The 27,868-nt window shown below is 31.9% G+C and overlaps 1 protein-coding gene across 7 annotated transcripts; it reads left to right on the forward strand.

Annotated features, from left to right (window-relative positions):
• Positions 1-12: 12 nt before the first annotated feature.
• On the forward strand, positions 13-27,386 carry LOC134278407 (uncharacterized). 7 transcript variants are annotated; one of them, XM_062760718.1, is made up of 16 exons: positions 13-141; positions 711-1,841; positions 4,217-4,279; positions 7,336-7,416; positions 9,011-9,097; positions 9,276-9,344; positions 9,539-9,607; positions 12,333-12,419; positions 12,759-12,827; positions 13,033-13,119; positions 13,889-13,957; positions 18,490-18,558; positions 19,752-19,841; positions 20,282-20,341; positions 20,676-20,855; positions 24,343-27,386. In XM_062760718.1, exons 1-16 carry the CDS (start codon positions 126-128, stop codon positions 24,942-24,944), a joined length of 2,829 nt encoding a protein of 942 aa, XP_062616702.1. In that variant the 5' UTR covers positions 13-125; the 3' UTR covers positions 24,945-27,386. The 7 variants fall into 7 exon arrangements, with proteins under 7 accessions (XP_062616702.1, XP_062616706.1, XP_062616705.1 ...); XM_062760722.1 differs by lacking the exon at positions 18,490-18,558; XM_062760721.1 differs by lacking the exon at positions 13,889-13,957.
• The last annotated feature ends 482 nt before the right edge of the window (positions 27,387-27,868 follow it).

The following is a 27,868-nucleotide window of genomic DNA, read 5'->3' on the forward strand; positions in this document are numbered from 1 at the left end:
TACGGATGTTTGATAATTCATGTTCATTCAAGCTCTTGAAACGGACTTATTAACACTATACAGAGAGTGAGAGAAAACTAACTTTACTGATATTTAACCACTCAAAATAAAAACTAACAACAATCATGGCTGAAGATTATGGTATGTGTATTTTTCTGATAATTATATGCAATTTTTTTTTCCTTTATTGGTGGATTTTATAAGAAATAAAAAGTCAAAAAATGATTTTTTTTAAAAATTCAACAAGAAAAGAGAATTTCATTGGTCTTCTTGATTTAAAGAAACGAATATAAAAAAAATAAAGAACAGTTTTCAGTCTGAAAAATTCTATTGGCAACACAATTGTTGACCTTATATGTATCCTGTATGTAGAGGAGTGGCACCTTTTTTTCAAATATGGGACTTGCATTTTTTGGCCTTTTTAATAGAATAATAGGTATGTCATTGACGAAATGAAACAGCTTATATGGAAATATTTTTTTCAATAAATCAGCAGAACTTATTCCTTATTTTACAAATAATGAGATAATGATATCGAGACTCTATATCGCAATGATTAGGGTTTTATCAAAAACAGAATTGTTACTTTAAACTCTATTTGAGATTATAAAAAAATCCAAGACATTCGATATTTTTATGGATACCTTCTCATGCTGAAGACCATATAAGATGATTACTCATAATAAATTTTGATTTATTTTCAAAATCAGGTGAGAAGAGAATTTCCGGACGACCTGACTTCTCCTTTCTCATCAAATGTCCAATTTGTCATGATACTTTAAGGAATCCAAAAATACTATCTTGTTTCCACCATTTCTGCGCTGAATGCATAGAAAAACATCACACTGAAACACAAGAAGGAAATCAGGCTTTGTGTCCACTTTGTCGGCGACCGTTTGTTCTCGACTTAAGTGGAGCAAACTCTTTACCAACCTGTCCATATGCTCAACAAGTGTTAGACGAAATCGAAAAACGAAATCTTGAAGAAGAGGAAAGAAGGAAGTGTGTCAGATTGTGTACTGCAAATATGTTATGCAAAGAAAATTTACAAACAATCGCAGTTTTTAATTGTCCAACTTGTCAGCTTGATCTTTGTGAAAATTGTGAAGAAGCCCATTCAAAGTTTGCAAAAACACATGCAATGATATCTCTCCAAAAAACAGAGGCGGAACCAGATATGATAGCAAAAATTCTTTCTGAAAAATCTCCCATAACATGTAATGTTCATTCCGAGTTTAATTTGAAATTTTTTTGCGAGAACTGCGATTTACCTATTTGTCAGGAATGCGAGTTAGACCATGATGGTCATAAAATAGCAACGCTGAGAGAAATAGAGGAACAAACTAAAAATAAAAGAGAAATAATAAAGACAAGAAAGGAAGAATTAGAGAAATTAAAAGGAGATCTTAATGCCTTTTTGATAATGCTTCAAACTGGAGAGGACAAGGCACAACGAGAAATACAAGAATATTACAATGGCTGGATAAAGAAAATGGAAGATCATATGCAGTGCATGTTATCCGATCTTAAAGAGAGATCATCAAAAACAGAAGAAGAAATCATTGGTCATTTAAAAGCTCTTGATAACCAAAGTATAAATGCGGCAAAAGTTTTACAGAACATAAATAAGTTAATTGCCATTGGAAATGAAACATGCACTTTGAAAACATGGAACGTATTGTACAAAAAAATTGAAAAGCTTGAACAAGACAAAGATGGAGATATATACTTGCCTGAAAAATTTGCCTATCGATTCTCAAAACCTCGTCAGGACTTTCAAATTTTTGGTAAAATAAAACAAGCAAAGGCTTACTGTGATTTTCATGGAATGTTCAAATCTGGTAAGATTTGACCAATATTAGTTTTAACATGTAGAACAAGAACTCCTATTTCAAACTTCTATTAAAAATTAATTCATTTTGGTGCAAACAAAAATCATGTACTAATGTATAGAATTCTACAACGTTTCTCCAATGGAAAAATGAAAATTCTTTTGAAACAATTAAAAGTAAATGAAACACTAGTAATCAATATATCCATAAAAAATTCGCAAAGTTGACTGGGTGAGGTTTGACTACGCGGTATATGCAAGCTCATTGTTTCATATACTGTGACTTTCAGTAAATTAAATTATATTCTTTTCATCTAGATTTTAGTCGTGCATACATTTGTATATTTTCAATATACAAATACGCAGAGGTTGAAAATGGTTTTCGAGGGGTGAAAAATTTCAATGTAACACTCAACTATAGGCAATATTTATTATATTATACTGAATGTTTAATACACGGACATATAATAGTGAACCGCACGCGCATTAATTTTGCCCAGTTGCTATATTTTGGAATGTCAACCGTCGTCAAGCAATGTTTACTGTTACTACACAGAAGGCATTCATTATTCAGCGGGTAGTACTGTTTTTAGCAAATGTTTCTCGACGAATCAGATTCAAGTAGCTTAGTTGAAAGTATTATTGACTCATAAAGCATGAGTTTTTGAAACCCATATGACAATATCAAAAACTCTCAATACCTTTAAGTCTTATCTGTCTTAACCTCGTGTCCCCTTTGCAAGTGTTTATCGCTCAAACCATAGCTTTACTGGGCATGTGTAATTAGTCCAACGACGTGTGCATCCGCCAGCAAGGGGAAGAAACATAAGGCTGACCGGCTCAAAACCTAAATAGCGCAATCGATTTTTTTTTTCAATGTTAGTGTGAATGTAGTGATTATGATAGTCTACTGTATTAATAGCGGTGTTTGTGGTAGTAAGATGCCGCTTAAACAGATGGCAGGGCAAATAACACAATCTCAACTTGGCTCTGTTTTGCGTCAACGTGATCGACACAGTTGCTTGGCAAGCATTCCAGGCACTTTACGGGTTATACGTTTTACGGGGGAAATTTACAAGGAACTGTTCAGTAACCAGTTGTTGCCTTTGCCCCAACTTAGGCATTTCAGAAACCAGACCGCATGGAACTTCTGGAAATTATTACAATATCTGCATTGAATTCATATTGTCTGTAAATATTGAAAACCAATATGTAGGTCATCAAATGGTTGAACAAGATTTGTTGACAATTTTGTCGTCATCAACGTGTATTGGTCTTTTTTGGCGTTTTCCCTACGTGACGTCGTACATTTTATGGTTTAGAAATTCTGAACACTGATTTTGGTGCAATATAACTAAAACAAGTTGCTGTCCTTTAAAAAAAGGACTACAATACGTAGACCATATGCATGTGTTTCTAAACGAAATTCAATTAACGAAGATTTTTAATTTTATTGGATTTTCATGCTGGTTCGTTCCCATTATCTACAATGATTTGCTTACTTTGACTGATACACTTTCATAGCAAAATTGTTAAATCTTATCTCCGATTGGCATAATTAGTTTTGTAATTTTAAAATTCAGGCTATTTTCATACACATAACCCATAATGTTTCGGACTAAATACATAACTATACCAAAATATTCTCGATATAATGGGACGAAATCTAACATTCGAAAATTAGATCTAATGGTACACGTGTAGCACAGCTCTGTAATACGAAGGTTTTTTTTTTTTCGGACATCGCCCCCTCCCTTACATGGAAAACCGTTGCTACAGGCTTGTATCAAGCTGTATTTGAATTGATTTCCTGTATACATATCTGTATATCTTAACTCTGAACACGAGTCTTTCTATCAAAGGTCGGAAAGCTAGTCGGAAAGGCCCGAGAAGGTGCGATTGGTGTTGCGGAGTCAGCCGAGGATTGCCGATTGGAACTCTCTAGAAATTTCACACATGCGTAGCCCGGCGTATGCCCAGGGCATCCTGATTAACCTCGCTTATATATTTACTGCGTGGACCCTGAATAATCGTCTGATCAATTTTTGTAATTTTAGGTCATGCAGTCAAAAAACATGAAAATTATGCTACCCTGCGTTTTTTTCCTTTCAATTTATTCAAAACTGAAAGCAAGTGTTTTATTATCAAACTAACCCCGTCATTCAATAAAGTGAGACTAGTAAAAAATGCTGTCCAACCTTAAATTATAGCACCAATATATTGACCTCTATTATCTAGTTTAATTTTCCGGTAGTGATTTAATTTCCAAAAGCATATTTTTGATGAATTTTTGTAAAATTGTCCTATAATACAGTTTTTCGGATAGATTGTTTGAAATTTCTAACAGTACTTTGCTTAATATTTAGCTGTTTATTTCTTTTCCAGTTGCTTGCACGTCGGTAGATAAGGAAGAAGATCATGGGGACAGGAATGTGGAAAGACATTTGGGTATTTTTTTTATTCAATCATTTTTTTTCTTATCTGTTACTTACATTACGTTTCACTTTTGAATCATGCCATAACACTTGCACCATTAAAACATTTGAATAGAATTTCAATATCAAGTTCTTGTTTATTAAACCCTTATAAGCTTTAAAACACCGAATATTCTTTAAATCACCAAATTATGTTAAAGTACACTTATAAACCGAGCAGTTTCATACACAGATATAGTACCTCTAAATAAAATCTATACTTAAATCATACTTTTGTGCAAAGTCCCAGTCCCTATTCATATAATGATATGGAGATAACAAACAGTATTCAATTTCAAAGTCCATAAAACAACACAAAATAAGAGCAGAACAAACACGGACCCCCAAAACATCGGAGATGGGATCAGGTGCCATGGAGAAGTGAGCATCCCATGCCGACCGGTCACACTCACCGTGTGCTCCTTGTTATGATCAGGAAATAACGGGGAAATCCGTCGTCAATTTTAGTATATTAGTAATGGACTAGCAATTGGTATGAAAAACGTCAGTCCCCGTTTGACTCAATGATAAATTGTATTTGCTGACAAAGTCATTGTATACACCATAGAACTTACGAAATGATGACTTTAAACGAGACTGCTGATATTCTTGTTTCATTGACCTGCTTGTCAATAATTTACATCGTTTTAGAAATTGTACGTAGAGCATGCGCTTGCGTATCGAATCAACTGAGATATATATATATACTCCGTTTGCAGGTGATGAAGGTATATTGCTGCATAAGTAAGGGAAGTTGACGATAGAAAAGTTAAAGTCATCACGTTTATCATATAGCTTGATTGGTAGATTACCATTAGTGTCTTTTTCAAGTAAAATATCCAAATGTGAAACAGAAGTGTCGGACTCTGTGATATCTTTTATCTCAAGCTCACCAGGATAAATCGTATCGACGTAAGAATGGAAATTACCATTTTTAATTGAAAATACGTCGTCGCTATATATCTACATGTCGAGTTGAAGGCCACAGCAAGTGTTTTTTTTTTCTTTTTACGCATAAGATTTTGCAAAAATTTTGCTTCATATGAATTCAAAAATAAGTCTGCTTATAACGGAGCGCAATTTGTACCCATGGGAATTCCAATAGATAGTAGTTTTAGTTTTTGTCCAACTCAATTAAATTCATTTCTGCTAAGTTTGCATGGCTTATTTCATTTTAGCTTTACAATGTTATTTGAAACTTTCTTCTCTTTGTGCTATTAAAATCCTGGCAGTTGTGCAAAATTGTACCATAAAAAAATATCCCAGATAATTCAATTTAAGCCGCTATGAGAATTATTAAATTTTACACCGTCGAACAAACCCGCATTACCCAACGCAGTCTTCGGATATGCGCCTTTTTTGCACGCAGTACAGGTGAGGTGCGCAATGGAAATATCGACTAAATTTTGTATTTAAAAATGTATTCGTAATCAGGATGGCGATTATTTTTAGTACATTATTTATATCGGATAATTGTAATTATGATGAGTAACTACATATCGAGGACGATTATATTTTATATTTAGACTAGTCATGTGATACTGCAGTCACGCGATTTTAGCACATTGACTTGCAGTATTGATGTTACATATAAATATCACTAGTGCAAGGGCATAACCAAGTTAATTTTCCAGGTTTAGTATATAAATATTTTCAACACACATTGTTGTTTCAAAAAAGTGCTGCGATCCTGTCTAAATTCTGCAATTTCATTGATAAAGTTATACTTGTATGACTGAATGCTATATTTTTTGCTGGAAAGCGGCATGAAATATTGATATAATTAAATTGTTTTTAGGATTTCATCAGGATCACAGCACTTCTCAGATACCTTAATAGTTCTAGAGTTGAAATGTAAAAGCTTACTTTTATCCATAGAGTGTATGCCCTTGCACTAGTTCGATTTATTAAGACCCCCCAAGTTACCCTCCGATGTACTTGCATACAAATATACGGCAGTGTCAATAAAATACGTAATGTACAGAAAATATATAAATAAAATAGTGAAGAAGACATTAAATTCAAGTTATTGGCCCATAGAATATCTGTAAATAATATTTTATTTAATTAGAGAATACAAATTTTGTTGAGAAAATATTACTTGATCTGTCTCTCATTGCATACAAACTACGTCACGTTGTAAGAAATGACGTCATATTGACAAGTGTATTGCGATCAGTGACTTGTTTATAACTTGTTATGTGGGATTTAACCAACGACAAAACAGCACCCTTTAGTAAGTTTTTATGTTGTTTGATAATTTCTTACTGGTTAAATTAGCAGATAAACTCAATGTCTGGTATTTTAAAGAAATGTTGTATGACGTATATTGTGTATGATGTCATAGTCAAGATTTCCCGTACAAATTAGGCTCCGCTTCCTTTTTGTAACCTTATCTGTGCTGCGCAGACGCAATTATTATATAATTTTTCATTGCGATATCGCAACCCTTCTTGGAAGAGTTATCATACTTTTTACGGAGTTTAACCCAATCAAAATTCATTTTTTTGTGCCATGTTTGTTGGCCTGGTAGTGGGGTGGGAAAAAACACCAACCACCCTTTTTTAAGGTTTTGGTTTTGCATTATTTTGGATTATAGTCAAAATTTGTATTTTTCTTATAACTTGGTACGTTTCTTGGATTGCTGCAATTGTTTGGCCGCCTCCAAGGAATAACTCACTTATGTTATATTTTATGCATATTTGCATGTAATCTGGTATTTTCACTGCATGTAAATTTCTAGACAGTTTCAGGGAGATCACACTTGTACCTTTCACATATGCACATTCAATTAAATGACATCATCGACAAATCTGCATATCTGTGTTTGTTTTTTTACTGCTCTATCAGGCTGATATTTCTCATAGGAGGCATAACAAATGATTTATTGTATATTGTTTAATGCTGAGTCAACGCTATAAAAATAACTTAATTTTTATTTTCTTTTTTTTTCATCAGGTTCCACAGTAAATCAATTTTTAGGCACGTAGTCTGCTTTATTGAAGATAGTTTTGCATTATTAATTTACAGGTGATGAACTTTTTTCTAGAGAATGTGATAGTTTACATGCACATGTTTCTGGCTCTGAAGAAAATGTGTCATCCTTTGATGGTAAGCTAAAGGAAAAAAATCACTCAGTATTTGTTTGATGAATAAATTTCATTTGAAAAGGACTTAAAACATAAATATATTTAAATTTCTGTTGGCTTGTAATACAAATATTTCATTAGCTGATTTAAATGCCTTTTCTTCTCATGTATTGTTTCCTAGTAAATTTTTGGAACTGGATACTTGTTATTTGCACTCAATTGTTAGTTGATTCATTTATCTTTATATTTAAAAAAAAAAAAACTCACGTCTCATATTCGGTAAAAATAGCATCTTGTATTAATGTTTTTTTTTTAATTTAAAAGGCTACTATTAAAATTACTTATTACCATTCACCTGCAGATGGGAGAAACATTTTTATTTTTGTATGAAATGTAAGCGTGTGCATGTATGCGTATAAATGAGAATGCAGACAAATTGTAAAGCTCAGTATAAAACTAAATCTTTTTATTAGATTAAACTCAAAAAACTGTTACTCAAAATATTTAAAAAAAAAAAAAAAAAAAAAAAAAAAAAAAAAAAAACTGTCCGCAATATACTGTGGAAACATTTTAATTCGTGGGGTTTATGTTCGTTGGTAAGCAAATTTTTATCTCTTTTGGGGAATGTTATTTCGTGGGTTACTCGAAAATACAATGGTTGAATGGATCAGTATGCTAACAAAATAAACATTCGTGGGAATGTTAATTCGTGGGTATGGGTGACCCACGAACATCGGTCCCCCAAGAACAATGATGATTCTACAGTATTACAAATAAAGGCATACTTTGACGATCTCTACTTGACATTTTGAACAACTTTGCTTCTTTGATGTATTACAAATTTTCAGTACATTAAAATATATCAGAAAAAATCTTCCGGCCCCACTAGATTCCTTATTTGAGGGGTCAGCCCTTTTCGAGATATCATTTGAAAGAGCTCAGAATTTCAAAAAAACATTTGTTCTATATGTTTAATCAAAACAATTCTAGGTAAAACATTATCGTGGACAATGTGTTAGAAATTTTGAAATTCACCATTGGGCTATTTTCGATTCATAGCAAGCCTCGCCGCCTTAAATGACGCCTCCAATGATTTAAAACTTCTAAACCTATATTGGTTATTGTAAATATAAGTCATTTTGCTACATTGGTTTTACCGGAAGTACCGCCAATGGACTGAAATTTTTTTCACTATGACAAATTTTACCTATAAGAATGTGTCAAGAACGGCTGAAATATGCATTTTTGACTACTTCCTGCTTGATCGGAAATGATGTCACCGGACAAATTTTACGATCTCAAATGATTTTAATTGACATTTTAAAAAAACTTTGCTCCTTTGATTTATTACAAATTCTCAATACTTTTAAAGATATCAGGAAATATCTTCTGGCCCCAATAGATCCCTTATTTAAGTGATCGACCGTTTTTTGAGCATGGGAAACCTTAAACAAATCATTTTAAAATACATTGGAAGGCGGTGTATGTTAAACCGTGCTTTACAAAATCTGATTTGACACAAAATTAAAGTGTAAAAATTACATGATTCATAAAACATGATACAGAAACTGGTTATTGAATACAGTAATCTGAAGAGTTCTTTGTTCTTCATCCAGGTTTATACTGCCCAAGACGATTCACTTCCTCTCGTGTAGACCAAGAATCTCTCTGTTCAGAAAATTTTCCTGAAAATGATTCCACAGGTCTGTGAAAGATACCATGATTAATTTGAATATATGATAAATGTACAATGTTCTAAAGTCAATATGCGCCTGATAATCAGTTGATTAGAAAGAAAGCAATTTTAAATGAATGTTTTTACTTTTTAACTCAGTTATGTTTAAAATGAAACAATGAATGAAAATAATAAATTTGATTAAGAACGCCAGAATGTCGAAGTGGAGGAAGGATTATACGAGGACAATGAAGCTGCTCAAACCTTTTTGAAAGGTAATGCGTTATGTATAATTGATGATAAATTTGTGGAATTAGTGCTCATTACATGCAAAAAATAAATTGAATAGATTAATCATAACCAAGTTAATCAGTTTTATGTTATAATCCAGACTTAAAAATAAAAGAGTAGACGAAAATTTCTTATATATGCAAAGTCTTTTTTAACACATATGTTGAATTCCTGACAGATTCCTGTGCTTCGCTCTTAGATAGCAAGTCTGTATGTACTGAGAGTTTTGGAGGAGATCAGTCAACAGGTTTGGAAAGAAATTTTTATTCATTTTTTTTTGATAATTTGGTTATAATGCCGATGCCTTATGTCTGCTTGGAAATGCACTTTACCATACAATTCAAAATCCCATTTGAAAATAAGTTGCAAGTAATGAATTCCAAATTGGAAAATATATTTTAAAGAAAATTAGTGGTTAATTCTACTAAAAATGTTTTTAAAAAATTCTTCAGTTCCTCCATCGTATTTTACATACAGAAGTAATTTACATTTTGCCTTATTTATAAACTAACATGAGTCTGAATAAACACTGTTATACCCCGGTACATACGACCGGAACCGCTACAGAATTTCAGTTGGTAGAGTTATGGCAAAATGATAAAAAGGTCATGGGTTCCAACCCCGGCTGCTACTGACCTACATCAATATGAAAGATACATATAGCAATTGTTCCTTCGACAGGTGCTTGGCTCTTTGAAGTTAAAGTTGGTTTAACCGAAAGTACCGCCGATGGACGGGAAATGATTTATTTTCAAGGACCAAGAACGACAAAAATATGCATTTTTGACTACTTCCCGTTTGATCAGAAATGACGTCACCGGACGTCATTCTCAAAACTTTTAAAGATATCAGGAAATAAATTTTGGCCCCACTAGATCCCTCATTTTAGGAGTCAGCCCTTTTTGAAATATTATTGAAAGATCTCAGAATTCTACTTATTTTTGTTCTATATGTTTAAATAAAGTACTTCTAAGTAAAACAATATCCTAGAAAAGCTATATCTTGCTCAAATTTTCCTGTATCAGTATAACTTCCTGAGTTTATGTAACAAAACGGTTTTCTTGATAAACAGTATTGCATAAATTTGCAATAGAGCAATTGATGATTTTAAAATAAGGCCCCTTCTCAAGTTGAATGTCTGATTTCCCAGTCTACATACGGGGGTCTGATTAGGCCATATTTCAAACTATGTGGGCAAAATATGGGGTTGATTTTCTTTCATATAATACACCGGTATTTTGAAAAGATAATTTGTACCCCAGAGCAAAATATCAAAGTTTCAGAAAATTGAATTTAAGGAAAATTTAAGCCTATCTATTGTGTCTTACTTTAAGGTAGGACCAAATAGTTAGGTCAAATTTTTCCTCAAATTCAATTTTTCTGAAACTTTGATATTTTGTTCTTGGATACAGAATCTCTCTTTATATATGATATGAAAGAAATTCAACCGCACATTTTTGCCCACATAGTCTGAAATATGGCCTTTCATACCCCTGTAAGAAGTTTGTGAAATCAGACATTCGATTTGAGAATGAGCTTTATTTTAGCATTTTCTATTGATCTATTGCAAATTTGTGTAATACTTTTAATAAAGATATCTTTTTTATTACTTTAAATCAGTAAGTCACATTGATACTGGAAAATCTGGGTTAAATATGAAGTAAAAAAAGAACATACAGTGTGTCAGAAACTGAAAATTCACATGCAAATATCCGACAGTTTAAGTTTTCTTAAGAGAAAATGTATAGTTCAATTTTTACAAAAAATTAACAGAATGATTCAAATGGGTCCTAGAATGAAATAAAAAATAAAGAAAATTGAACTAGTGGTTTTAGATATTTTGGTGATTAAAAAAAAAATCAATGGCAAAAAACTAAAAGATTCAGTAGATGATGTCACAATATTTGACCTTTGACCTCTTGATAAGACCTTGACCTTTGTAGAACGTAAAGAATAGAGACTACTTATATACGTGTCCAAATATCAGCCCTCTACTATTTATAAAACAAAGGTTGCACTGCATTTTATAACAGACTGTTACATGCTTGTTTATTGCACTTAGATAGCGTAAACACTTTCCAAAATGTAAGCTCCGAAATGACCAATATATAAAGGATTCTCTGATTTTTTCACAAAATATAACGCAAATTTGCCAAAACTTATTATTTTTCTTTCAGGGATCATTCATTGTTGCCAGTATAGTAATATTACTCTTTTTTCCTCCAGTACTTTTTTAAAAATGGGTTAAAATAGAATCCACGGGTGTTTTGTCCTACCTTAAATTCTGAATACCATGAACGCTGTTGAAAATATATTTTAAAAGATATTGAGAGTTTAACTTTACTTACTGCAATATTGCATATTTCAATCGGATTTTGACAAGAAAATAGGTCACAACTCATTGAGAGAAATGGGACTTATAAACAATAAATACAGCTTTGCTACGAATAATGCACAAAAACTTAATTTTCTGATATGCTTTTTAAAACCTTAAGAAACATAACTAGATGTAATGACATTCTAACCTTGCATTATTGAAATTTAGAATGCCCTTAATCCTGCAAGAAAATGGGCATTAATAATTTACATGGACACCAAGTGACAGGTCGATAAATAAAAAAATGTAATGGTACTGAACATGAACATGTATACATGAATCACAAACATTTTCCTGATATCAATAAAGTTCTAAAAGAATCTTCCATCCTTGTAGGGAAGGTATATTCTTCCATTTGTCACCTTAACTGTACTGCATGGGAAACCTTAAAGAAAACATTTTAAAATACATCGGACGGCGGTGTATGTTAAACCGTGCTCTACAAGATCTGATCTTGCACAAAATTAAAACAAAGCTGGGAGAAAGTAGCAGTAGCAATATCCCCAGCCCCTCGTTCATATGCATGCTTCATAAAACATAATACAAAAAAATATTGAAAATAAGAATCTGAAGAGTTCTTCGTTTTTTTATCCAGGTTTATACTGCCCAAGACAATCCACTTCCTCTCGTGTAGATCAAAAATCTCTCTGTTCAGAATATTTTCCTGAAAATGATTCCACAGGTTTGTAAAAGATAACATGAGTAATTTGAATATTTGATACATGTACAATGTTTTAAAGTTAACATGCGCCTGATAATAAGTTGATCAGAAAGAAAGCAATTTAAAATGAATGTTTTTACGTTTCACTCAGAATATTTTCCAGAAAATGAATCCAAAGGTCTGTGAAAGATATGTTGATTTTTTAGAATATATCATAAATATACAATGTTTTAAAGTCAACATGCGTCTGAAAATCAGTTGATCAGAAAAAAAAACAATTTAAAATGGAATTTTTTTTTAACATTTAACTCAATAATGCTTAAAATGAAACAATGAATGAAATTAATAAATTTGATTTAGAACGCCCAAATGTCGAAATGGAGGAAGGATTATATGAAGAAAATGACTCTGCTCAAACCTTCTTGAAAGGTAATGTGTTATGTATTATTGGTGATAAACTTGAGGGATTAGTGCTCATGACATGGAAAAAGATGAATTGAATAGATAAATTATTTATCAAGTTAATAAACCTTACATGTATATGATATAATCCAAACTTTTGATAAAGGAAGACTAAAAAATATCAGAGAAGAGGAAAGTTTCTTTTATATGCAAAGTTCTTTTTTTTACACAGATGTTGAATGCCTGACAGATTCCTGTGCTTCGCTCTTAGATCGAGAGTCCGTATATACTGAGAGTTTTGGAGGAGATCAGCCAACAGGTTTACAAACGAAATTTTTATTTAATTTTTGAAAATTTGATAATAATGTCACTGCCTACTGTCTGGTATACAATGCACTTTACTATATATTTCAAAATCACATAATTCGAAAATTAGTTGCAAGTAATAAATTCAAAATGGGAAAATATATTTTAGTAAAAATCAGTAATCAATTCCGCTAAGAATATTATTTTAAAAAAAACTTCAGTTACTCCATCGTATTTTCCATCCAGAAGTAGTATACCTTTTGTCTTATTTATAAACTAACCGGAGTTTAAATTAACACATATACATACAACCGCCACAGAAGTTAATTTGGTGGTAGAGTTATCGCTATGTTATATGAGGTCATGAATTCCGACCCTGGCTGCTACTGACCTATGTCAATAAGAATTAAAAGTACATAGCAACTATTCCTTCGTCAGGTGCTTGGCAATTTAAATTGAAAGTTGCTGGTTTTTCGTATGGGGTCTTTCAACTGAGTCCTCGAGTTAATATAGGCTTCGACATGATATTCACCCCTCACTTCTCAATGGAACTTAATGAAAAAAAAGTTCAAAGTTTCGAGCCCTTCACCAGTATATGGTGTTATCTCTGTATGAGTGAAAAGCTCTCCAATGGCCCCAAAAAAGATGATTAAATATCTATAAATCTCTCTCTATCCTTTTATCTACACCGTTTAGTTACTACGCTGTAGAGCAGAAGTACAACACTTTAGAGCAATGGTTTAGAAATACTAATTTCAAATGTACTGTGATTGTGTTTATAGCATCTGCTGAAAGCAATTTGAAGGAAAATAAACCTCCACCTCCTCCACCACGGAATTACGATCCTAAAGGTAACTTTTTCATATCACAAATAGTACCTGTCAATGTGTAATGAATAAAACTTTTAATCTTTGAAATTGCAATTGAATATATATATTTTTTTATTTCTTTTTAATTTACATAAACAAACAAATTACATTTATGGAAGCAAACATTAAATATATGTATCGACAGACTCATATACAGTTATACTCACACTTACGTACAGAGTGAGACACACACCTACAATATTACAGAGGTTTACAGGGTTTTTAGGTTTTTTAAACACCGATTGTGATATACATGTTACTAAGATCGGACATCTTATTTAGCACAACCAGGTAAAATTGTAGCATCGTTTTTTGAAAGGGGCAGCCAGAGAAGAAAATTTTATTTATAATTCCTAGGATAGGGGTGGGGGATGTGCCAATTTTTTTTTTATTTTTTGGGCCCTACAATACTACATTTTCCTTAAATCACAAAAAGGCGGTTCAATCAGCCTTTTTATGAACATTTCCTATAGTAAAAGTAAACTTGACGGAAAAGGGGGTAAGGTCAGCCCCCAGCCCACCCCCTCCGTTGCTACATGCCTGTTGCAACATTTGTTTATGTTTCTAATCGTATTTTGGTAATTTCTTTTATGAATTGGGGGAACATCCCACATTTCTTAACCATTATTGAATCGTGCACTATACAGGCCTCTTGCAACCCTTGAAAATCCAGGAAGGGACATCGAATTCTGATGGCGGTGTCAATGCTCCAATGATTTTGATAAATTCTCTCCCAGAGAAGAGGAGAAGGGTTATCCCTCGAAAGTACTAGTCCCTCTACCGTATCATCTTAGAAACCTATGAACATGCACAATCTCACTGAAGATCTACAGTGTAGGAACTATGAATAAATCTTTCTCCTGAATTTATATACTGGCTGTCAGTACAGCTCCTCGTGTCCCCCTCCCCAACTTTTTATTTAAAAAAAACAAAAACAAACAAACTACGTAATTGTACATATGTTAGGCCTTTCAACTAGTTTTTCAAGTTGCACATATGGTAAAAAACATTGTATTGATAGATTTATAGGTACATAAAATGATCAAAAAAGATAATAACTTGTGCATACTTTTAATTTCCTCATTAAAAAGTTTAATCATTTATACTTGACTTCTCCGATGTTGTGTTTTAGGACAGGTAACTCAGGTGTGAAAAATGACCAACTTAGTGCCGATTTGTGAGTTATCGTTTATAGGAATGACATATAGGCTGCTTCAGCATTGGTATTGTTATATACACAAAAGGGTTCCTACATTGTTTTGTTCACAATAAAGAGAATGCCTACTCTCTACCTGTCTACCTGATATAACAGGGTCAAATGAATAGGGAACAGACTATATTCAATAGTTTAACTCTCTTAGACGATTATTATGAAGAAGAAAATTTAATGTCATGTTTTTTGTGTTCGCGCTTTTTCGCTTCCTATGTAAATATATATATTTTTACAAGTAAATGCAACAATTGATCATCTTATTTGTGTTACTAAGCACGAAGGGGAACGACCGAGTAAAAAAATTTAAATAGGTTAGAACTAAGAAGGAGGGTAGATTTCACTTTTTATTTTAATTAAAAATTTTAATTATTTGCAGTAAACCGGTGTCTGCAACTATAAAGTAAATAAGTTTAACATTGGTGCTAAATTTTAAAACCACTAGATTCTACTGAAAGTGAAAAAACACCTGAGAAATGCTAAAAACTGCCTTGCGTATAAGCAGTTAGATACCCCGAGCCTGCTCTAAACAAGTTTCAGCAGTGAGTTATCGTTCATAACACCGACCCCTAGCGGCAGTTGAAAGGCCTACATATGTACCTTGACGACATTGTAAATTTTAATTATGATATATAGAAAACATTCTCTTTGCGAAACCTAATTTCACAATGTAAAGGTTTTGTGATTTCGGAAGATGAATAGATAATGAGCACCCAACAGATAAAAAGCAGGGGTAGTGTGAAGGAAACTGTTGTACCGATAATATTGAACTGTGTTTAATCTTTATTAAAACGTGTTTTGATAAATAAGGCGATACGGAGTAAATATATATAAAACGTCCAAGTTAACTAAAAAAGACCTATTCTTTAAATAAAAAATATACCCCTAGTACCTAATATTATTACGCAGGGGTATATTTTTTATTATAAGAAAAATAAGAATATGCGCTGTGCTTCAGACGATGAGTGTGCTTTACCTCTCTTCTACTTTTCTTCCAGGGTCCTTCGAGAAAGAAATAAATTCAAAAACTCTTTTTAGATTTTACATAACAGTTCAAAGCTGCACACTGCACCAAAACCTTAGAAAGATTTTTTAAAGCATTCGTAAACTCTTAATCTGCCTTTCTCTCGCTCAGTCTCTGCAGTCGAGTTGTCTCTGATGACGTCATACGTTATGGGCGGTAACTTGCGTTATTAAAAAATATTGATTATCAATTTAAATTTAATTCGCGCAGCAAGAGTCAGGCCAGACGGTTTTTAATTAAACAGTCATGACAGTTTAAATCATATGAGACCGGTAGACAATCGGGTATACGGTAAATCATTCCAATTTTACAAAAAAATCTCCGTACTTGACCTTTTAAATAATCTTTTAATCAATATCATAAGAAATAAAAGTGCCCTGACTAATGAGCCAGTCAAACACTAATTTGCCATCAAAGTTTTTTTTAATCCAACACATTAATGAGTTCAGTATTAAAAATGCTTTCCAACTTCACATCACGTAACTTATTGTTCACACAAAAGTATAATGCCTTATAAAATCTTTCAATTTCAGATAAAATATCTGACTGTTCAGTGACATTATCATTATCAGCAACAAGCTTATTTACAGCTTTATTGATATTTCTTTTTTCCAGATTGAGAAAATATTTAGTATGTTTCTCTCCATACTCTATCCATTTAAGCTAGGTTCTAGAAAATAAACCTTTAATATATTTTTTTTCTAATTTCTGTAAGCTTGGTTTGAGCTTGTTTTAATTTTTCAAAAGTGTCTCAGGAGTTATTACTTTCATTAAAATTATTTTCAAGTTTAATTTCTTTTATTTTTTTTTATAAGCTTCTTTTTTTTCTAGATGATAACATGGATAATGTAATAATTATCAACCCCCTTATTTCTAATAATACATGTAATAGTTGTTCCAAAAAATCGATCATCTATAAGTTAAGCAAAAATTTTATCTGATATATTTTTTTTAATTTCTGAGGCAGCATATTTCTTTTTTGTCGTATTTATTATTTATTTGACTGTATTAATGTAAACATGACCATTTAGCAATGAATTATTAAATTTCCAGAACCTCTTTCCTCTTTCTAATTTTGTAAGTGTAATGCTATGGTCTGTTCTATAACCTGGGCTTATGTCAACTTTATAGATAAGTGTCATTAATTCATTTGACACACAAAAAAAATTGTCTAGTTTTTTAGTTGGGCAATTTTTAAAGCAATATTCCTCTTCCGATCATTATACTTAATACTTTAAGGATCAACCAGGCCATGTGTTTCCTTTACATTCAATACCACTTTTATAGCTTCTGGGTTATTCACATTGTTATAATTAAAGTAGTCTAATTGTTTATCTGGTAGCAGATTAAAGTCCCCTGCCATAATAACAAATTCACCATTAAATTCTGATATTATATCAAAGAAAGACTGATAAAAAGATGGACCGTCCTAATTTGGACCATACAAATTAATTAAAATCATACTAATAAAAAACTTCAAGTATAAGGAGATTCCCATCATCATATCTGTATTGTTTTAGAATATATATTCAGATTCATTATTAGAAAATATATGGCAGTACCCCTAGCACTTGATTTTCCTGGTGAAAAGTATACATCAAAGCCCCAGAAAGACCTCATGTGTTTATAATCTGCATTAGTCAAATGAGTATCTTGAAGTAAACATAAAGGAAATTTCTTTTGCTTAATATTTAATACATCACTTCGTTTTCCTATACCACCGATTCCCCTACCATTAAAAGAAATTATAATAAAATTCATACTGATTTAGGGAAAAAAAAGAGATTAATCCAGTTCTGCATTGTTGCAATTAGTTTTGAACACACCCCATCCGTGAGTACATGTAGATTGACACAAGTACGCACACCCCCTCACACACACCCTCACACACACAAAATTTCACAAAACATAACTATAGAGAAAACAAAGAGAGAGAGAGAGAGAGAGAGAGAGAGAGAGAGAGAGAGAGAGAGAGAGAAAGTTAAGTTCCTTGTGACCCTTGAACGACATGAGAGTTTACTATAGGAGCTGGTACGATATTTATCCCTAACTTCTCAATTGAAGTAAATGAAAACAATTTCGAGCCCTTCACCAGTATATGGTGCCATCACTGTATAAGTGAAAAACTCTCAAATAGCCCAAAAATGACGATTAATTATCAATAAATCACTCTTTCTTTCTTTCTCTTATTTTATCTATACTTTTTTCTAACTACAATGTACACTGTAGAGATATGGTTTTGAGATACTAATTTCAAATGTACCATGATTGTGTTTATAGCATCTGCTGAAAGTAACTTGAAGGAAAATAAACCTCTACCTCCCTTACCACGGAATAACAATCCCAAAGGTATTTTTTCATAACACTAAATAGTACCTATCAATGTAATAATAAATATTAAATTTAGTACATAATGTAATTGAATTTGAATATATAATTTATTATCTATGTTTGATGCAGGAATCCGAAAAGAATCTGCAAAAAATCAATTTTATATTCAATTCAGTTTCTGCATTGATTTAAATAAAACTTTTAAATGATGGTGGGATGATTCTAAACAGTCCATTTCTTATCACTGATAGAAACATGACAGAAAATAATATCACTAACATTAATCAAATCTCAAAGTTGGTCAATAAATTGTATGAGTATTAAATTGTTTCTGTTTTTCATTCATTTATATTTTTATCATGTTTTTAATGTATAAATTAATGAACTGCAAGATTATATTACTTTCATTCATGACGCAAAACTATGAACGTTTTGGACTATTATATACCATATATATAACATAAAACATTCCACTTTTAAATTGAATGTGGGAGGACTGATGTTTTGTCCAAATTGTTAATCTTTCACACACAAAATCGAATATTATTCAATGCATCAATCTTGCTTTCGACAATTATACCCATTAATAATCAAACGAATAAAGGATTATAAATGAAAGGGAAATAAGCTGCACATACGTTTCAAATGTCCCAACATGTTATTTGTTAAAGACGGCTCTCCTTAAATAAAAAAAAAATCAGTTGCTATTTTTAATTTCTTGACTGTTTGTACAGCATGTCATAATTAACATCTTTTGCAATATTTTCAGATTGCATATGTGATCTTATGAATAAATATGTATTATTTGACAATCACGTGCTTATTAGTTGTAATATTAAAGGGAAGGATAGGCCGCATATTTGAGAAAATTCGCAGTAAAAATAACATTAAAAAATCTGATTGTTATTAATTTTGTAAATATGAATGTCTCTGATCAAAACAATGTTGCTTGTTACACAGCTTTTTTAAAATTTTGAACAAGCAGTAGTCTGAAAATATGTAATACTCACGAGAGAAATTATAATAGAAATCTTCTCATACCTCGAACACAGGAACAATTGAACCCCATATATTAGGTGATTGTTCCGAAGAATTAAATTTGCTCAAGGTACCTCCATTTATACTTGTATGTGATTTACAAATATAATACCCATTTTAGGTTAAACCATTTTTAAACATGTATATCTGTTTCATTTCATTTTAACAAATAGAGTATCAGCATGAAATATCAGAGGAAGTTGGAAATGGCAACACCTATTCTGTTTCCAAGAAACGAAAGGAGCGTACAGAAAATGTTAATGGTAATAATTGAAATATGTTTATATTTGTTTACATGTAGACATGTATATGTAACAACCAAAGTTGCACACGTACAAGTTACAGTCATAGAATATTAATAATTATAGAATATTTTTCACGTGTATTTTTCTTATTTCTGGGTAGTAAATGAACTTCAACAAACACTCTGGAAAGAGTTTTTTTTTAAATATATATTTTTAGGTAAATTAACAACAAACTTACTCTACAGTAACTATGTAAAACATTTCTCTGAATATGACTTATTTAAGTAAAAGATATTTAGGATAAAAACCATTTACTCCAGACGAAGGATATCTTATGTTCTAGAAGAATTTTTTTTTCACGAATTAGAGGATATTTACGCTGCAGATTTATATCAATCTATAAATTCATCATTATGATTGGTCTAAAAAAGTTTTAAATGCATATACTTTCCTTTCAGACAACAGTATCAACCCATATTTATGCCTAAATAACGTTCCCTTAAAATTTGAAGTTTCAGGTACTTATCTATTTATAAGTATTCATCTAATATATGATTCATCATTTTATTCATTTATTTTTGTTGCTTTTATTAGCGTTATCAGATTATATATATATACTGTATACAGGGTTATTTTCGCCCCGTCTTATTTTCGCCCTTTCACACTTGCAAACAATTTTGCCCCGTTTTAAATTCGTCCAATCATGGTTTTGTTTAAGAAATTTTACTGTATTCTTTGAATTCGCCCCGTTTTAAATTCGCCCAAAAAAGATCGTAGGGCGAAAGGGGCGAAAATAAAACGGGGGCGAAAATTTTCCTGTATACAGTATATAATTTTGTTGTATTTTTAAAGGTGGAACAATGTTACCAAACGGACAAATTCTTTTAACAAGCTATCATGAGGGAGCTTTATGGTTGTTGAAGGAGAGTGGGGAGATTATCAAGCGAGTAAAAGCAAAATATGTCTGGGATGCAGCTGCCGGTGTGGACTTTAACGGAATAGAGCAAGTCTTTGTTACCTTTGTTAGACCAAGTAGGTCCTAAATCTTGTAAAACTTATCAATCATTTACCAAAATGTTTAACTGTTTAAAATCGACACATACAAAAATTTTAAATATTCTGAATCAGGAAGTTTTATGAAAAGGATCGCACTATTCTCGTAAAAAATCACCTGTAACAAGCAAATGTCTTTTAGCTCACCTGATTCGAAGACTTAATTTGGCTTTTCATCTGGTCGCAATTGAGGGCGTTCCTTTGTCTGTCAATCTGTATGTAATCATTACATATTTCTAACATCTTAACAAGAACCCACGGGCCATTTTCCACCAAACTTTGCACAAAAAGTCCTTAGGTAAAAGTAATTTAAGGTTAGTTGTTTAAATAAAGAGCCGCGCTTTCTTCAAATAAAAGATGATTTGAAAAATGTGAAAATATTAATTACATCTTTTAAAAATCTTGGTTTGAAGAACGAATATGCTAGAAAGTTTAATAATTATGTCCAAGAAAAGTTAAATTCAATTTTTGTTCAAACCTTGACATCCCTGGATGGGCAACAATAACGGATGAAATCCATTCATAGGAATACATAAAGAAAACCTTTTTGAATCATCTTTTACAAAACAAAAAAGATATGCTCAGTCATATTTTTATTAAATCATCAACAGGTACTGTAGAAATAGCATCATCTAAACATTTGGGAAGGGTATATCATCAACAGGCGATCAGACTTTTGCATAGGAATTGTTAGATAATCTTTTCAGATTCTCATCTAAGAACAGCAAGGCCATGATTTGTCATCTTTAAAAGGATAGTCAAAAGACGATGAAAGTTTTACTTAGGAAATCATATAACAATCCATAAAATCTTCTCAAGAACAGAAGAGCGATTATTTGTTTAACTAATTCAAAAGCATCATTTGATAATGCAGATTAATTTTTTTTTCGTATTAACCCCCAGACTTTTTTTAAAGCTAAGCTTTTGAATAATAAGCTTATTTCTGCTTTTTATCTAGCCAAGGTACTCCTGTGACCATTGTGACCTTGTGCCTTTTGTAAAACCCATAGACTCAGAATACAGCATAAAGTAATTTGGATATTTTTATATCAGAAAATTCTTTGATTGTGACCAAATAATAGGGTTTTATGAAAACTTTTTTCAATCGTGCAGCATTGTTTCCGGGTAAGTTTACAGTAAGAAGGAGGGGCTTATGTTTACTATGACGTCACACAAAATATCAGGGACTCAAAGTACAACAAAATGATATTATTTGCTATTTCAAACTTCTGGATAGCTGTTGACTACAAAAAAGAGGCCCATGAGCCACATCACTCGCCTGAGCACATCGTCTAGGAAAAAGCACATAGGATCAGAAATAAAAAAAATTACCGATAGGGAAGGGGGCTTGAATTTGAATACTACTTAAGAATGTATCCATATCAATACAGCATGTTTTTCTTGAGAAAAAGATTTTTAATGATTTTCTTTACATTTTGTTTGTATATATTACTTCGTAATAATCACATTTTTCCTATTACATGTATTTCCCTCCCTACCCCCAAAGAGTCATGATTTTAACAAATTCAATTTCCAATACATAATCTTAAGGATGCCTACATGTCAATATGAATATATAAGCATAGCTCTTCTGCTCCTGGGATTTTTCCATTTATTTTTCTATGTAAAACTTTGATCCACAGATGAGACTCTACCCAAGCCTTGGGGGTCATGATTTGAACAAATAAAATTCTACACAACCTAAGGATATTTCCAGATAAGTATCACTTATCAAGGCTTTGCTATTCCTGAGATATTTTTGAAATATACTTTGATGTAAAACTTGGATCCCCCATTGCGGCCCCATCCTACCCATGGAGCTTATGATTTGAACAAACAAGAATCTACACTTCCTGAGGATGTTTCCTTGAAAATATCACTAATCATGTTTTGCAGTACTTGAGAAGATTTTAACAGATTTCCCTAATTATTAAATTCCATGGAAAAACTCTGATCGGCCGTTGTTCATATCCTTTCCCTACACCCATGGGTCATGGTTGAACAAACTTGAATCTACACTACCTGAGGATGATTCAACATGAGATTCATTTTTCCTGTCCCTATGCATCTTGGGAGAAAATTTTTAAAGTACATTTCCTATATATTCCTATGGAAAACTTTGATCTAGGTGGCCTCATCCAACCCACACAGGTCACGGTTTGAACAAACTTCAATGTACACACCTGAGGATGATTCAACATTGGTTTCATCTTTCCTATGTCCCAATGGTTCTTGAGAAGAAGACTTTTAAAGTTTTTTTTCGATATACACATGCATTCCTGTGTCAAAATTTGATTCCCGATTGTTACCCTACCCTCCCCCCGGGTTTCAAGATTTGAACAAACCTTAACTAACACTAAATGAAGATGTTTCCAAGTTTTATCATTCCTGTCTCAATGGATCTTGGAAGATTTTTTCATATATATTCCTAACTTTGATCGGCTGTTGTGGTCTTACCCTACCCCCGGTGGTCATGATTTGTACAAATTGAAATCTACACTACCTAAGGATGATTCCATATGAGTTTCATCTTTCCTCGCCCAGTGGTTCTTGTGACGAAATTTTTAAAAGATGTCATTAATTTTTCGCTAATTCATAATTATCACCTATTTTAAGAGGCCCTGGTCCTTCATTTGAATAAAAAACAAACTTGAATTCCTTTTCCTTAAGGATATTCTCTGCCAAGTTTCTTTGAAATTGGCCCAGTGGTTCTTGAGAAGGAGGTGAAAATGTGAAAAGATTACGACAACAACTACAACGACAACAGAGAACAGACAAATCTTGATCAGAAAAGCTCTCTTTTTTGAGCCCTCAGTTCAAGTTAGCTAAAACTTACTAATATATGCAGTTTTGTCGTTTGTTAAATCCCACACAACAATAAAAAAAAATCATCTAATTGCTCTCAACATGTAGATTTGAACCACATTAGATTTCTTAATATCTGTTTTCTTAACATGTCGATTTGAACCACATTACATTTTTAAATATCTGTGAAGTCCTAAAAAGAAGGGCTCTTCCTTATAAAGTATATACTTTTTATCTTTTAAAATCGCTGTTATTTTCATTTGTAACCTGAACTGTACAGCGTATAGCTTCCCTTATTTGTATAGTAACATAGATGGCTTTATGTCTCTCATCTGATTTGATACTCAGAAATGTGTTCTACGTAAGATACGATGATAACGAACAGTATTTAGAGTCAAAGTACAATTTAAACAATCAGATCGGAAGCAAAGCAATACAAACCTACAAAAAAAGAACAAAAAACCACCAGAGTTGGGATAAGGTTCCATTGAGGAGTAAACATCCCTTTGCGACTGTTAACATTTGCTGTGTGCTCCTTGTCATCGTACAGAACAGAAAATTTGGTCGCAGCTATAATAAAGTTGACCGTAAAATACCAAACTGTTCAGATAGCAATGTTATAGTATTAAATCACTAAATGATTCCTATAAATATATTTCAGATGCAAGGAAGAAATCAAGAGTTGATTTATTTTCAACAGAGGGAGAGTGTCTTGGCCTTTTTACAAAGGACGTGGACCATCCACTTGGGGTTGCTTGTTCCTCGAAAGAGGTCTTTGTTTCAGACAAAAACAAAATGATTAAAGTGTTCTTTTTGTCAAACGGATGCTTAAAATATACAATCAAAAACACTCTTTTTAAGAATCCCTGGTTCATTGCGTTAAAGGGGGAAACGCATCTATTGGTTTCAGATTTTGATGCCAATTGTGTTTTTTTAATCAATCTGGATAACCCTCGCGAAATCGTCAAAAAGTTTCAAAATCAAATGGCAACAAATTCAGATGTTTCTGCATTTGTACCCGGCAAATGCCTTTTTCTAAGAAAAATTTGTTTTCTAAGTGACCAAAAGGGGAAAAAAGTTGGAATTATCACCCAGTCCGGAAGAATGAGAACATTTATTAAAGACGTTTTTCCTGATATTGAATTTGCTCCATTTCTATTATTGATGAATTCAAAAGATAACCTCATAATCGTTTCTAAATCTGGACTTATAACTACATTGCAGTTAGATTTCGCGGCTCTGGAAGATTATACAATTCTGTGAAGCAAAAACTGACAGAGAATCTCAAAATTGATGATTTATGTAAATATTGAGCGTGTTTTAAGAAAATTAAGTTTGCTTAAAAAGGGGGGAAATCTGAAAGGTAAAAAATTGATGAGAGATTACTTCAATGCACTGACGAAAATTAATTTTCTAAACATAAAGTCCATAATCGAAAAGAAATCTAACAAATTACTTTCAAAATATCTTTTAAACCCTACCAAAACATACTTTTATATTTTGTTTATACGTTTTAAAAGTGTTGCATTTAACGAAACATCAATGCAACACTTTATAGGATAGGGGTGGCATGGTATTTTGAAAACTATCTATATAGCCAATGACTTGAGAATTATATCTCTAAAACCCAATGATCGAATTAAAATGCACAGAATGATATAAAAGAGTGAACTTACTTATTGTTTTAATAGTTAGAATGGTGCGCTATTGTCTATTAAAAATATTGTCAATCATTGAATTAAAAATACTGTGAAACAAGAAGTGTTTATAATGTTTTAAAATGAAACAGTTTAGATGTTTTTAAAGACTTGTGGATATTTGTCAATTATAATTTTAAAAAAAATCAAATTTAGTGGTTTATTGATGATTTGTAGCTTATGATTTGTTGCAGTTGTTGTAATTTGTTGGAGTGTTTTGTTAGCCTCATTTGCATGAGATTTATTAAACTATTGGAATACTTTCAAAACACAGTATTTGTAAATAGTTTGTTAGAGCGGTAAATAAGTAGTTTGTTAGAGTGTATTATTAGTAATTTGATATAGAGTTCTGTTAGCTCATTTGCATGTGATTTGCTATACTATCGGAATAATTTCAAATCACAATTTTTGGTTGATTTTGTTGTAGTTAGTATTTTGTTAGTATTTTGTTAGTATTTTGTTTCCCTTTTTGCATTTGAGGTGTCTATTATCATCATTAAAACTACCAAAAGAAAAAAAAAAGACACTGCCAAGTCTCAGCATTGTAAAGGCTGAAAAAAGGAGGCGGGGCCTAATTTATACGGAAAAAGTTTACTGTGACAAAAATATTCCCCTGAATACCAGAAAATGAAATAAATTGCACTTGAAACTGATGTAGTATAATATACAACAATAAAACTTATCAATGCATTATAAAAAAATTGCTAATTAAATCCCATACAGCTGGTTATAAACAAATCACTGATCCCGATGAACTTGTCAATCATGACATAATTTTGGTAAAAATGCCGTATTTCATGTGCTGGTGATAGGCAGACAGAGGAATTCTTTAACAATGAAAAATGCTTTTTATTAAAAAACAGAATAGTATTTACAGGTTTTAAATAGGCTATTAATACCAATTGCAAAGTATATCCTTTGTTTAGTGCGATTTTTCATTAACTACCGAGAGAATGCATTCAAATAAATTTGTACTGTTTTTATGTGCATGTTAGGTTTATTTCACATGGAGGTGTCTCATGAAATCGTTCTTTCGCTAGGGCATACACTAAATCTTAACTATTTTACAATATAAATAAAGGATATGTTCCTCAACTTGTAAAGAGATGCTGTTTTCTTGAAATCAAGAACGTGACATTATAAGTACACGAAATATTTGGTAAAAGTCAAACATATTTCGACATGGGCCTATTTAATTGACATTTTATCTATTAAAACTCGATTTTTTTTCAAAGCAGGAGCACTTTCCAGAATATTAAGTTAACAGAAACAAAAAATAGCTCGATTTTTAATTTCAAATAGGGTATGCCCTTGCGATATTGAAATTTGTTAAGGACCTTCATTCAGTACACGTACCATGCATTCATCACGTGACTGTCCATCGATTGGACCAAACTTTATACAGTTCAGAGGATGTTATACGATGCTATTTCCATAAGTATTTAAGTTCTGTGATAATAAAAGGGACGAATAAAAATAAATCCAGTTTTTAAAAATAAGCTCGCTTTTGCAGTTCTATTTTCCGTTGATGTCTCATAGAAAGTCTTCATAGTGCCGCGGTCTCGTCAATTTGAGATAGATAGATCAACTCACCCCCTAACTCTTAAGTTCTGACCATTTGACCTTGGGATTTGTACTTATTTTTAAAACTAAAACTTTGGCCATCACCTTTGAACAGTAGATAATTTGATATTGTTAGCAAATATAGCATATTAAAGGCTGACTTGTTTCATATTAATTGTAAGATTTTTGTTTGTAAATTCAATTGACTAAGAAAAGAAATATAGAGCTGGCTGATACGTTTAACATGTTGGTGTAAGAGAATCAAGACTAGCATCCAAATTCTTAATTTTATTATTTCAATAAGGGAATATTTTATTTTTGTACAGATCTTATTCATTCCATTTGTCCTTTCTATTGAAAAAGACGACTCATGTACGTTAACTGGGCCTTGTGTAATGTGTTTCTGTCGTTTCCATAATTAATTTCGTAGTTATATATTGATTGTAATAAAATATTTACTTTCCAAATGCGTTTTGTTTGTTTTAATTATTATTTTCAATTAGAAACCAATGTTTGTAACCAATGCAATCCCAGTCATCTTATGAAAAAACAGTTATTATTCTTACAATATGTATATTACATGTAGCACTATTGTATGTTTACTGAAATCAGATGTCTTATCTTTAAATCCTGTCATTAGCCATACTCACACAATAGACCCCTAACTGACATCATTTTAAACTTTTTTATAAATGATGCATAGCTTACACCGACCAATGCTTCGGTCGATTGAGTCACTCGGATCATCTTTGTTATCAAAGATGCATTCAGACGGCCATTTGTTATCTGTTTACGTCATGCATCATCCGTCAACAGTAAACTTTAAACATTTTAAGCTTTTTCTCTTGAACCGCTGAACACGTTTCAACCAATATGGAATATAGCATCTTTTTGGTGGAAGGATATACCAACATTTTTTTTAATCGT

Source organism: Saccostrea cucullata, unplaced genomic scaffold, assembly GCF_032062105.1.
Source record: "Saccostrea cucullata isolate Sc308-1 unplaced genomic scaffold, CSIRO_AGI_Scuc_v1 ctg1260, whole genome shotgun sequence".
In the NCBI taxonomy this organism is placed as follows: Eukaryota; Metazoa; Mollusca; class Bivalvia; order Ostreida; family Ostreidae; genus Saccostrea; species Saccostrea cuccullata.

Bases quoted from the DNA above. Each gene is read 5' to 3' on its own strand.
- LOC134278407 (XM_062760718.1), top strand. The intron at 9,345-9,538 runs GTAATGCGTTAT...AATTCCTGACAG, and splicing joins TGCTCAAACCTTTTTGAAAG to ATTCCTGTGCTTCGCTCTTA. The intron at 19,842-20,281 runs GTAATAATTGAA...CTTTCCTTTCAG, and splicing joins GCGTACAGAAAATGTTAATG to ACAACAGTATCAACCCATAT.